This window comes from Perna viridis, chromosome 14, assembly GCF_037379345.1.
Source record: "Perna viridis isolate PV_CMFRI_1.1 ecotype Kerala chromosome 14, ASM3737934v1, whole genome shotgun sequence".
Taxonomy (NCBI): domain Eukaryota; kingdom Metazoa; phylum Mollusca; class Bivalvia; order Mytilida; family Mytilidae; genus Perna; species Perna viridis.
The window spans coordinates 30,938,857-30,952,947 of NC_142458.1; the positions used below are offsets into that span (position 1 = coordinate 30,938,857).

The 14,091-nt window shown below is 33.6% G+C and overlaps 1 protein-coding gene across 3 annotated transcripts in view; it reads right to left on the reverse strand.

Annotated features, from left to right (window-relative positions):
• Positions 1 to 2,542: 2,542 nt before the first annotated feature.
• LOC148598975 (gamma-tubulin complex component 6-like) overlaps positions 2,543 to 14,091 on the reverse strand; it is a 34,241-nt gene continuing 22,692 nt past the window's right edge. For all 3 annotated transcript variants that reach the window (XM_088560538.1, XM_088560539.1, XM_088560540.1), the window contains 12 exons: positions 13,543 to 13,711; positions 11,947 to 12,110; positions 10,462 to 11,351; positions 9,763 to 9,840; positions 8,717 to 8,870; positions 7,321 to 7,462; positions 6,865 to 7,059; positions 6,070 to 6,202; positions 5,159 to 5,213; positions 4,536 to 4,697; positions 4,085 to 4,284; positions 2,543 to 3,382 (listed from right to left, as the gene is read on the reverse strand). In XM_088560538.1, coding sequence (XP_088416664.1) covers positions 3,294 to 3,382; positions 4,085 to 4,284; positions 4,536 to 4,697; positions 5,159 to 5,213; positions 6,070 to 6,202; positions 6,865 to 7,059; positions 7,321 to 7,462; positions 8,717 to 8,870; positions 9,763 to 9,840; positions 10,462 to 11,351; positions 11,947 to 12,110; positions 13,543 to 13,711 — 2,431 coding nt within the window. In that variant the 3' untranslated portion in view covers positions 2,543 to 3,293. The remainder of the gene's footprint in view (positions 3,383 to 4,084; positions 4,285 to 4,535; positions 4,698 to 5,158; positions 5,214 to 6,069; positions 6,203 to 6,864; positions 7,060 to 7,320; positions 7,463 to 8,716; positions 8,871 to 9,762; positions 9,841 to 10,461; positions 11,352 to 11,946; positions 12,111 to 13,542; positions 13,712 to 14,091) is intronic.

Here is a 14,091-nt window from a genome sequence, read left to right on the forward strand (position 1 = left end):
ACAAACTACTACATCGTATTATTTCTACAAATTCCTTCTTTTAGAGAATCAAGCTAAAGCCAAGCAATCCATGTTCTTTTTGTAAACTAGATGAAGAAACCATCGAACATTTATTCCATGATTGTCATATCACAAAACATTTCTGGTCATCATTTTTTGCATCAAATACATTTGTACAACAGAGGCTTAGCATTTACTAAGCAGCAAGTACTATTAGGGTTTCCTTCATTTCTTCATATTTTATGTGTTGTTTATAATTGCAAAAATTATCTATATAGATGTAAATTAAAGGAAATTATACCAAATATGGTTGGCCTCCTCAACCGTATTAGACAGTACCGATCTCTTGAAAACTATGCAGCAAACAAACATTGCACATATGACAAATTTGAAAGATGTTGGGCTCCTTTACAAACTATTTTTCCATTGTAATTTTATTACACAGGAACTTTTTTTCATTTATCAATTTCTCTTTTCTTTCTTTCTTTCTTGACTTTTATTCCAAATGAACTTCCGTTCTTTAGATACATTGCAGCCCAAACTTATATATTACAATGAACGAGTGGTAGGTGAATGATGTGAGAATGGAAATGGAATATATTTACTCTTTTTTTTCCATGGTGTTTTGTAAATATGTTATATGTATCTATAAAATTTTAGTATGTCAGTGATAATTTCCCCGTTAAGGATTCCCTGTACACCATAGTCAAGTGGTGATGTAAGGGCATTGTGTAAAATCCTGACTACTAGAAAACAAATAAAAAATAAAAAAAAGTCTGGTTCTAATTGGGCAGGTAGTTTCAGAGGAGAACATTAATAAAAGAAATAACATGAAAAATAGGGAAAAACGTCGAAGAAGGGCAATAACTCCAACATGGCTGAACAGATTAAAACGAAAATTTGATGCGAAATAGATCTCATCATGCTGAACACTTTTACCCGTAGGAATTTGGCTCAACCTAACGGTTTTGGAGATACATGCGAAAAACATCAGTCTGACCTTTTTTTGTTCTATTTTTAGTAACTGTGGCCATGTTTTTTCGACCAATCCCCACAATATTTCTATGCAGGATACCCTAAGGAACATTCCAACCAAATTTGGTTCAAATTGGTCAAGTAATTTCAGGGGAGAAGATTTTTGAAAAAAATAACATAAAAAAGAGCAAAAGTAATATCGAAAAGGGCAATAACTCCAACATGGTTTAACCGATTAAAATAAAATTTGACCACAGAAAGATCTCATCATGCTGAATACCTTTACTACCCGTGTCAAAATCTTGCTAAACCTAATGGTTTTGGAGCTATATGTGAAAAACTTCTGTCAGACACCTGTGTTCTATTTTTTTTTTGTAACCGAGGGCATGTTTTTCAACGGATCAAAAATCCCCACATCAGTTCTATGCAGGATACCCCAAGGAACATTCATACCAAGTTTGGTCAAGAAGTGTCAAAGAAAAGAGTTTTGAAAAATTGTTTAGAACGAGAGACGACGACAGATGCCAAGTGATGGTAATCGCTCATATGGCCTAAACCGATAAATCAAATGAAAGCGTAATCAAGGGAACCAAGGTTATAGTGGTAATCAAAAGAATGTAATCCAGGGACAAAGACCAGACATGAAAAACAGACATACACAACAAATATAAAGTAACTAAAATCATACATACAAAGTAACAAAAGTAAATGAGCAACTCGGACTCCACTAAAAACTGGGAGCATGGACCAGGTGTACCGGTAAGGTAAGCGTCCTCTGCTTTTCTAGAAACACCCCCTCCCCCCCAACCCGAGTTGCTCATAAAAAGTCAAGTCCGGGGTAGACAAACGAGGAAAGGTAAACTATGACCTGTTGAATAAATCAGTTTTCATGGTGCTGATGGATACATCATAACGATCCACGAAAAAATAACATATATGAAACTGATGCTGCAGTTTTTCTATTTTAATCAAGACAAAATGTGATTGTGGACACTGAAAGATACCATCTTCAAGATTTTGTTATTATCAATTCATCAAAGATTTTCATACATAACAAGACAAAAATTAATACATTGCGAAGGAAACATTGCAAGGCTTGTCTTTAATTTAAGTCCATTATAAGTTTCTGTAGGTATATGAGCAATGGAGTTAGCCTTTGTATAGTTGTAGATTATTTATTTCATGGCAAAGAATAGGAATGTCATGCAGAACTAAGTATTGCTACAGTGAAAACGATAAGGTCAAATCATCCTGTAAACATATTAATTTTTATGCTTTCACAGTGGACAGGAAAGTGTGAAAAATAATATTTGTACAGTGTATTGTTAACTATGTTTGAGGCTACTTATATTTTTTAAACTGCTTAAATAGATACCAGCAAATATGCTCACATGAAAAAATTCTGAAAATCAGCAACCACCAGGAAAACAATATCCTTCGACTCCTTTATAGAGGAAGAACCTGTGCATGTACATCAAATTCAAGAGGCTTTTTAAGCAATTGTTGTTTTATACACAAAGGGTACAATATTGTAATATTTGCAATTTATAAAAAGAAAGAACATACATCAAGATCTGTATAGATAATTTATTACATAGTATTATACATAGTCTTCAAATATTCTTTCATTCATATTTGGAAAATACAAAAAATTCTCTACCAAATGTTTGTTTCTATAATTTAAAATGTCTGTTCTTACCTAACCAAACATCAAAGTTCCTAAATATACCATCAAAATGTAGTAATATACCATCAAAATGTAGAAATATACCATCAAAATGTAGTACATGTAATATTATAAGGCCCAGCATGTTATCTAAACCCTTTTTTGTTTGTAAACTCAAAGTTTACTGATAGTGGTACTGAATAATTTTGCACATTTTCAAATGCAAATAATATGAAATTATTACACTGCATTTTCCATTATGGCTCTAGGGCTGGTATGGGAAGAGGGTTGATGCAAGGACCATATGGTACAATGCATTTTCATAATCTGTTTATCGCATGTGTAAACCATAATAAAAAAAAATGTCCATATTACTTCCAAATATGTGATAACATCTTTGTTGCAGGTACATTACTTTCATTCACCAAGATGTCAGCAAAGTTACAATAAAATTGCATTAAATACTAGTAACCAAAATATATTTACATTGCAAAAGCAAACAAAACTAAGTATGTTACCATGGGCCCAAGTTACCAAGAAACCCCACCAACCCCTTATAGAACTATAACTTTACTGTAGACATATAAACATTAATCTTTACTACATTACAACTTTCTTCACAATAATCTGAATTCATTCTGAAGCTGTATAATCACACTTTATAATAGTCATTAAAGTTCAGTCTGAGTAACAGTTCCTGTAGATGTGGCTGGTATCCTCTGATAGATAACTTATGGACAACTGAAAAAAAATATTGATAGCAGTGATTTATTGAATGTTCTCAGTGCAATCATTGTTTTCACAACCATTTCATTCTCCATTTTTTCTTACAAAACCATTATGATTCTTTGCACTTGTGACCTTCTGTACATGTTACTTGAAGTTACTGATGAGTCAGGATACACATAATAATAAAATAATGCATAAATTGAAAAGTTATACCCTGCCATATAATCAATAATAATAAGGCATTAATTGAATATCAAGTGATACCCTGTTGCACTATGGAGAACAAAATGGGATGGCAAAATGTTCTAAATGGCCTTACTTCAAAACTACATCTCGGATTTTGATGAAAATTAAAATTAAATTGTATTTCATGTCATTGATCAATGTGCAAAGTTTCAAAAATATTCATGGTTTCATTCTCAAGTTATCATCTTGCAGCTGTCATGGAATAGCAAAATGGACAGACAGAACATGTGGAAGGACACAAAACTTTTCTGAGGGTAGCATATAATACCACACCATAGAAATTAGGTGCTTGAATGTGGAGAAACTTATTCAAAATAAACCCTTAAAGGACTGATTATTCAATTCAGCTTAAGCAGGTGTTTGATTCATACAAGATAATACATTAAAACTTAAAAGAGAGATATGAAAAGATTTGGTTACCAATTTATTCTCATTAAGACAGGTTTGACTGTACAAATGTATGCCTACCTTTGAATAAAAATAATGAATATTCCCTGAAAGCCTTGTAGAGAGCCACCATATTGTTGAAGTTAGTGTGAGTCATTTGGTCTGTTTCATTGTCATGATACCACTCTGCATTGATCAGCTGAACACGAAACTTCAGAATGAGACAGAGAAGATCCTGTATTATCTTCATCACTGGAGCAGCCTTGTCATTCAGTAAACATCTAAAAGTAGATTATTCCTAACTATATAAAATATGTCAACTACGTGTAGAAAAATATGAAAAACAGTTATGATCAGAGATTTCCAAAGAAAACTTTATTTTTACTTATATTATTCCACTAACATCCTCAAATCAAATAATGTAGCCTAGAATTACCAAATTTATTTCACAATGTGAATTATTGGAATTTTATACACGGGAAACATTTGATAAATCACTGCTACCTATATAATAACAATAAATAAAGCCTACCTAAAGATGGTTTTATTGAGGTACTCTGAGTGGATTCTGTGTAGATCATCCAAATCATTGACATCTGTTGTAAGAGATTCCATAAACTCCCTCCATGATACATGTATAATCTGGTTTGTGACGTATCCCTGCATCACCTTCACAAAATGTTGCATTTCTTGCCTGTAGGGAAAACCATGGTTATGAAAAGGAATTGTATTGGTAATATCTCAAGTTGAAAAGGCTGAATTTGCATTCAAACAGAAAAAGCAGCTTCTTATATTTGATGCAGAAAATAGAAATATTTAAAACCATGATTCCTTGAATTGAAAATCAGTTGTCTGATTTTTTGCTTAAATTGAACTTGCCATTTGATAACAAAATAACATCAATATATACCAAGCGAAAACATTATTATTTCAGAGCTATCAGTAATCTAAAAGTGATGTTTCAAAAAATTGAAAATGTGATTGATTAACAGAAAGTAGTATCACATGTACATCTTTTGGTAGATATTTCTTCCACTTTAGGAGCAGAATGGTTGATCAATGCATGGATATCAATGAACTCCATATAAAGAAAAAGGAATTTTTAATAAAAGGGAGAAAACACTGGTAATTTCAACTAAACACTTCAGGCAATACCTGTAAAGCTGTAACTGTCTGAACTGTACACTGTTACCAGCTTTGTGTATGGTCGCTGTAAGGACAAACAAAAACATACAGTGTATGATTTAATATAACCAAACAGAAAGCCATGTGTGTGTGGAGAAATAAACATACAATATGGGATCAGAACAAAAGCCCCCTATGAGAAATTATTTTATCAATTATGCATAATATTTCTTTTAGCACTTAAAGGGTAAAATTTGAAATTTAATTTCTAAAGTGTTTCTTTTTAAGACAATATTTTATCAATAAAATGATAACAGTTGTCAAATATACACTCTTTAAAAAAAAGATATATCTAAAAACAGTCATTTTGTTTTCTTTTTAAAAAGTGTATTACTGGCAGCTTTTCTTATTTCATTGTTGAAATTTCAAATGATTCTTGTAAATAAGAAATATAATATCAAATATAAAATGAATATACCCTTGCACAATAGAAACTTACTAAACATACTAATAAGAATTGAAAAAAATTACACAAACAAAACAAACAAAAATGAAACAAAAAATTCACAGAAACTGAACCATTTTAATACAAACAAAAACTTCCTTAACAGAATTAAAAATTACACAAAAAAAGATAAACACAAATAAAAATATACATTAACATTAAGCTTATTGTAAGATGGGGGAAGGGCTTTTCTCTCGGGGCTTTTATCTGGGGGCTTTTGTCCGGAGGGTTTATGTCCTAGACCCATACAATATACGTAAGACTAAAAAAACATGCAGATACATTTACGTGTAATCACTTACTTACACTCTCAAATATGAATCATTTGTACAAAACAAAGCAGTATTTAAGATACATGTACATGTATAATGGTAGCCTTAGGTTTAACCCTTAAATTATTTTTTACATTAATATTTTTTTTTTAAATCCAGCTTACCTCCCCTTTTTAGCCTATGCCATATATCCTGTAGCACCCAAACAATTCTCTTTAGATTTAACATGAAGGAGAAGATTTTACTATACTTGCTGATCATACTGTCAGTGATCACTATGTTTAATGGCCATTCCACCTGAAAATATTTCATGACAGAACTATTGATATACAAACCAGGAAAAGTACTGAATACTTGTGTAAGGTTTTACTGTAACCCAACCTATAACAAAAGATATGGGGATATTCTATGAAACTAAATCCTGCTCTGTTAAAAGCACAACCAAACAAAGTATTGTACTGAATAAAGTGTGATGTTTTAATTCAATATACATTTCAGTATACATTTAGTAAGCAGAGATGATTTTATGAGGTCAACAAACAAAGCGGGAATTGGCAAAATCGGAAGTAAATATACAGTGAATCATAACAGTAAAATCCTGATTTAAAATAGTGTAAATCCACTCAAAAACGGAAGAAAATCATTCCTGAATATGTATTCAATTCTAAATGTTTGGTAAGACATTGATCTTTAAGTTACAAAATATAAATACTCTGTGAAATATTAATGTTTTATTTATTAACTGATTAAATCCTTCGTTTTAATTCAACATAATATACTCAGTACAATTATAAGTATTGACAGACATATAGAGTTCAAACAGAAATTTACAAAACTATTCAAATTTGTTCCAAATAATTAAAGATTTTCCTAAGTGAATAAGTGAATAAAAATATTTACCCATAACCTGACCTGAAACCCTTATCAGTTTTCTATTAGCTGCTACAAATATAACTTACCTTATATCTAAGCTCTAGACAGTCCAGTGTATTATGTGCAGTTTGTTGGAGGACTGGTGGTGCATATTTAATGGCAAAACTCAGATGGTCAGCATACTTATCATCAGCATGCATAGAAGACCTTAGTGACTTTGTCAAGATTCCATTCAGAAATACAGGATTTAGCATCTCCCTAGGCTTAGGGTTAGTGGCAAGCTGAAAGGATTGAACATACATAAAGTCAATAGAATGCTTGCTATTGACTGTGACACTACTGATTAACAAAATAACATATGTTATGAGCATAAGTGATAAGTTTCTATCTCAATTACATAACTGTTATTCTGTTTAGAAAAAAAATGCTTCTTTTGCTTGAAGCATAAAAAATACAGAAATTTTGTCATTCATGTATTTCTTTTCCTTAATTTTAGAGAATGAGCTTCTGTATGAATTGTATAATCTAATTATGTAACAAACCTTTTCAAACAGTAAATCACTGAGAATCTGTGAGAAATCACCATCTCCCATAAAAAGGTATCTTCTAAGGGCTTGGAAATGTTCTTCAATGTGAAGTTCTGTCATAAAGTAATCAATCACACTCTTATTTACAAGGGAGGCTCTGAAAATAAAATAGAGCTTCAATTCTAATGATAACACCCACTTTCTGCCTTTTACTCCCTGATTTTCAAAAGCGATGGGGATCTGTTTTAAAAGCGTTTTGGTGTGGTTGTTCAGGCATGGATATGTGTACTACATAAATACAGGAAATGAGCTTGACATCAATAGAAATTGGAAAAACAGTGAGCTATAACTTGATAGCCCTCCCCCCACCCCCACAATCCTCCATTTGATAAAAGGCACTTTGATTTAGATCAAAATCTAAAACGGAAGGTGGACAATTGGAATATGTAAGGAAGATTCAGTGAAAGTTTCATTCAATTCCATTCAATGCTATAGGAGGAGTAACGGATAAGAGATTGGTCCTCCCTGTGTAACAGAAGAAAAGAAGTACAGACAGTAGGACAGAGAGACACACCTATCACCGTATAACAACTCTATGGATCTCTATGTAATGAAAGTGGCAACAATGATTCCTTACAGTGAAATAATAAAAGATCATAGATATGTTTATATTAAATCATAACATTAATGAGATATAAGGGGACTATATACATACTGTATACCTTTGTAGCAGTTCATGTGGAGGGTTCTACCTCATTAAAACTCATGTAAGAGATTTTTTACTTAAAAAGATTTTTTTTTCTTTCACAAAAAGACAAGTTATTTTAACCAAAGATCTATCACTAACTTACAATTCTATGAGAGAGATTCTATATATTTTTTTTATTTTGTGGGAGTCTCTTTAAGCATCCTCTGCTTTCCTTACAGGTTGAATAAGTTGAATAAATCAGTTTTCAAAGGGAAAAAACCTTTTGGAACAGGGCTGTGCTGCTACAGGATTGAAGTCATTGTTAAAGTGTATCCATCTGTCCCATGAAAACTTATTTATTCAACATGTCATAGTTTTCCTTTCCTCTTTCGTCTAACCTGGACTTGACTTTTTATGAGCAACTCGGCAGGTGTTTCTAGAAAAACAAAGGACACTTACACTACCGGTACACCTGGTCCATACTCCCAGTTTTAGTGGAGTCCGAGTTGCTCATTTGCTTTTGGTACTTTGTATGTTTTATTTTAGTTACTTAATGTTCTTTGTTGTGTATGTCTGTTTTCCATGTCTGGTCTTTGTCCCTGGATTACATTCTTTTGATTACCGCTATAACCTTGGATCCCTTGATTATTTATTCTGCCCTAATGTGGGTGGGTTAATAGCTGTGACTACAAGCCTCTGACATCTTCCTCATACAATACTCACTGTGCTAGCAACGGTCTTGTGACAGAATATTTAAGTAGCTCAGGAAGTGGCATATATCTAAATACATCAACATCAGATCGGAGACTGAGGCCATAATCACCTAACCCTCCATAGATTGTGGTTATAGAAAGTAAATCTGTTACTGGCTCATGTTCTGAAAAAGTAACAGATGAATATGAAAATTTATACATTCTTTTATACAGTTAAATAATTAAGTATTTGATAAAGTTTGAATTATCATATTTAAAACTACCATATTAAATTTCAGTAAAGAGTATTTTTGCAGATTGTTATTTTTTTCAGTGTGAAAGAATGAGAATTTTCTTATTATGACTTTTGTTGTCCAGACCTTTCAGGGCTGACTTAAAGGTGTGTTTACACTTACTGAGAACTTTTGGTGATCTTGTATTTACTATTTTTGTAGGGGTTATATGATGGTGCGTTTGTTGTTTTACCATTTCTGATCCTTTTGAAAGGAAAATGAATTTTTCATTTTTTGGGTACTCCAAAAAAGATGCAAATAACACAGCTTATAATCATCCCCCTTTTTTTAAGTGTATAATATATCATTGAAATGAAAAATTTCAGAAAAAAAATGAAAAACAAAACGCAACTTCCTTCCATGATGTTTATAATTGCATTAAAAATCTGTCAAAGCCTTTTCACCATGTGTGGAGAACAGGATAGTGGTAGACAAATGTATTTTGTCAGAAGATGGGATATCAAAAATTGCACAGAATTAAAAATACTTTAGTCTACAGCTTTCAAGAATTCATTCAGCTACGTGTAGTACAGCAAAAACGATAAACGAAACAAACCAGAAACCTGCCATAATGGATCTTACATGGTTAATGCATTAACTGAGTGCTAGATATAACATATCCTTCATGTTTAACTGTAGTATCCTTATTTGTAAAATCTGACTGCCACATTTAAAAAAAAAAATTATAAAAAACATATACAATACTGTCAAAAGAACCTATCTGTTTTGTTATATTCATAAACTTATAATCCACTAAAACGATCAATTAAATTGTTAATCTCACCTAAATGGTCAAATTTATCTTCATAAGAGAACTTCTCTAAGACCTGTACCTCTGTAAATATCACAGTAGGACCAGCATCTGAAAATAAACAATTATTATAGACAATCTGAACTTGATTATTTTATGAACAATTTATCAGTGTCAAATATGTTGTACAGCTGTAGTTCATGTACATGTAAGTAAACAGGTTGAGGAATAAGGGGAAGGGGGTCATGGTAAATTTGCTATATAATTTTTTGCTGTTGATATATCATATTTTATTCTCTTAATCATTGGCATATATGTTTTTGAGATAGAAAAATATCCTCATGCTTTTTTTATTTCAGTCGAGTTACAAATGTACATGTAGTGAAATTTCAACGCAGATGGAAGTAGACATCATAACAAATATTGTCTGCTTAATATTGAAAATACACAATTCTAATCAAATTTGCAAGAAGCCCAAAAAGCTGCTCAGTTTGGAAGTATGTTCTGCATATACTTTCCAAAGTGTGTTTTAACTGTTAATAAAATCATCAAGTGATGTGTGTTTATTGTATCAACAGAACAAGGTGTCAACCTCAAACAGTTCTTACTTTTTTTCAGATAAAAACCTAATCATTTGCTCATAAAGTAAAAAGTTGGAAAAAACATTGAAAAAGAAAGGAAAACAGCACCATAAAACTAAACAACTCAGTTCGAGGTAAAATTATAACATACCAATTTCATCATGTCCCTTCACATGTCTATCACCATACAATAGTCTCTGTACAGTAGAATCAGATGAATGTCCATGAATATTCGTAGCTTTAAATTTATCCAATCGAAGCTGATCATAGTCGATGAATTCTGACTCCTTAGATGCCCACATTTGTTCTGACTTTTTAATCCGTAGTCTTTTAATCACAGAAGGTTCAGACTCTTTCGATGCATATTTGTCCTTGTTCATTCTTATTTTCGGCTTTATGCCAAAGTCCCGTAACTCCGACTCCAGAGATGCATAGAAATGTGGGTTCTTCCGTAATTTTGGAACTGCTAGTTCTACAGAGTCTATTTGACTTAACTGAGAAGGATGTCCAAACAGACTAGGCTTTTTTATTTTCCACACTACAGATTCAGATTCCTTGCTTGAATCATAATCCTTGTTACGTTTCATTTTCGGGAAACTGGTTTCCTGAACATTTGTTGACTGGGTGTTAGCAGACATATTGGGATTAGGTCTGATATGTGGACGGATTTTATCACTGTTTGATTCAGTTTGCTTTGAAGCATGCATATCTTCACGTAATTTGATATGCCTTCTATATTCTTGTTCTGAACTCTCTTTGGTTGCATGTTTATCACCAACTGGCTTCACAGAAAATTTATCTTTTTGATCAGGTTCCGTTTCTTTGGTTGCATGAGCATGATCATAAGTTTGAATTCCTCTACGAATGTCAGTCTCCTCTGTTTCAGCAGTAGCACTATATGTTTCATTCAATTTTATCCCTGTTTTAACCCTAGGAGAGGGAGAACGTTTCAGTTTGGGAGTAGATGGTCTGCCAGCTGTAGGGAACTGTTTTTTAGGTGATGAACCTTTGTCAGGGTTTTCAAAGATCTCATCATAATTTCTAGCAAAAAAAAAGTTAATGTAAATTTTTCTATACTTAAAGAACATTAATACAGCACTACAACAGATTACCTGAAAGTAAATTAAGGCAAGTACTATCTTTAAAAATAGATAGCCGATGCAGTAAAATTTTGCTCCTTTTACTTCAAAGTTTCTACAATTCTGTCAAGAAAATAACACATAAGGCACGTCATTTCAAATTTTCTATACAGTTTTTTTGAACGCAACTAAGTTATTAGTATTTGGCCAATGGGGAAAAAGAATTGTGATCAGGTGACTTGCATTTCCATAGAAGAGCATCCTTAAAGTCAAAGGGTAAACGAAAAACTATATCGATTGCGTCGGAAAAAATGATATATTTAACAATACATTTGACTGTCATTAATGTAAATTTGTTAAATTGAAACCATCCAGCTATTCAGGAAGTATATTGAGAAACTGCCAACTATTGCTACATTTTTTTTATGCAGTTAACATGAAAAGTTGATTAATGTCTTATTACTTAAGAAAGGAAAATAATTTAGCATAAATACATACACTGTAGTTAGGTTCATACATACAAAGCACCATTTATATAATTTTTTTTTAAAACCTACTCTCCTAGCTCGTTCTTTGCCCAGTCTGGCATCTGTACACCAGTTTTTCTACTTGCCCATTTAGGCAAGGCAACATTATCATCAACAACAACAGGTTTGTCCCTCTCCATGCCTCGGCTTGCCCAGGCAGGTAGCACTATTGTGTCTGGAAAATCTTCAGCTTTCTGAAAATATAAAAATATTCAACACATATGCTTCCATAAAATTAGTTGAACTTGGACCAGTTGTTCAAAATTTGATCTGCATATTAAGCATTTATACACTGGGTAACTCAGACAGATTGTAAAAGATTTTCTCAGTGAATAACATTTTATCCAGTAAATCTTATTCGGTATTTTGGTCAACCAAGCTTAAGGCTTAAACGTACAATATGACACCACAATGGTTTAAATTACATTAAGATTTCCAGTGCAAACAATACAAAGATTTCTCTTCAATTTCTTGGGGTGAATACCTACCTCTAAATCTGCTCCATGCTTCAGAAAAATTAGGGAAAATCTTTTAAACTTACAAAAGAATTAAAATTGAGTTTAGTCAAACAATGTTCAAATCTTGAATTTTTTCATGAATCACCCGTTTATTTACCAACCACTTCATATCATAAAATATTTTTGATTCTATCTATTTGTACCTTAGGTTCTGGGTTGGCCTCCAGTTCATGTGACCAGAAGTTAGAGGGCACTGTATACCTACCTTAGGTTCTGGGTTAGCCTCCGGCTCCTGTGATCAGAAGTTAGACGGCACTTTATACCTACCTTAGGTTCTGGGTTAGCCTTAAGCTCCTGTGACCAGAAGTTAGAGGGCACTGTGCAACTAACTTAGGTTCTGGGTTGGCCTCCGGCTCCTGTGACCAGAAGTTAGAGGGCACTGTCTAACTACCTTAGGTTCTGGGTTAGCCTCCGGCTTCTATGACCAGAAGTTAGACGGCACCTTATACCTACCTTAGGTTCTGGGTTAGCCTCCAGCTCCTGTGACCAGAAGTTAGAGGGCAAGGTATACCTACCTTAGGTTCTGGGTTGGCCTCCAGCTCCTGTGACCTGAAGTTAGAGGGCACTGTATAGGTTCTGGGTTAGCCTCCAGCTCAAGTGACCAGAAGTTAGAGGTCACTGTGTAACTACCTTAGGTTCTGGGTTAGCCTCCAGCTCCTGTGACCAGAAGTTACCGGGCACTGTGTAAGTACCTTAGGTTCTGGGTTAGCCTCCAGCTCCTGTGACCAGAAGTTACAGGGCATTGTACACATACCTTAGGTTCTGGATTGGCCTTCAGCTCCTGTGACTAGATGTTAGAGGGCACTGTAGATGTTTTGGGTTGCCCTCCAGCTCCTGCGACCAGAAGTTAGAGGGCACTGTGTAGGTACCTTAGGTTCTGGGTTAGCCCCCAGCTCCTGTGACCAGATGTTAGAGGGCACTGTGTAAGTACCTTAGGTTCTGGGCTAGCCTTCAGCTCCTGTGACCAGAAGTTACAGGGCATTGTACACATACCTTAGGTTCTGGATTAGCCTTCAGCTCCTGTGACCAGATGTTAGAGGGCACTGTATATGTTTTGGGTTGGCCTCCAGCTCCTGTGATCAGAAGTTAGAGGGCACTGTATACGTACCTTAGGTTCTGGGTTAGCTTCCAGCTCCTGTGACCAGAAGTTATCATCCTGTTGTATAAAGTTGATTCTGTCAATATCTAACTTAGCTCTCCTGACTCGCCATAATGCCTTTTGTTCTCTGAATGCTGCCTCCTCTGTCAGCTTCCCATAATATTCTACAATCTCTTCTCTACAAGGATAGATTTATTGATTGATAATGTTTAACTTCATATAGCAGAAATTTTGAGTATTTCAGGACAAGAATATTTGAATAATTGAACTGGCCCCTGCTATGTACTAGACAGATACACCAAGATGGATTGTTATCGTGCTAGCTTCATAAGGTAAGCTTGTCACTCTACTCAGACACATAATTGTTGGTTAACCTTATATGGCATGGTCCTGGCAAAAAAGCAGTGACAGCCAATTTTAAAGTATTTATCATGACTCTATCAGAATTATTTCCATGACCTCCCACACTCATAGAAAAGGATGTTCAAAATGTACAAATGTCAAAACACACACAACAATTAAGTGTCAGTCCCTGTAAGAATCAGTAGGTGGCTGAAA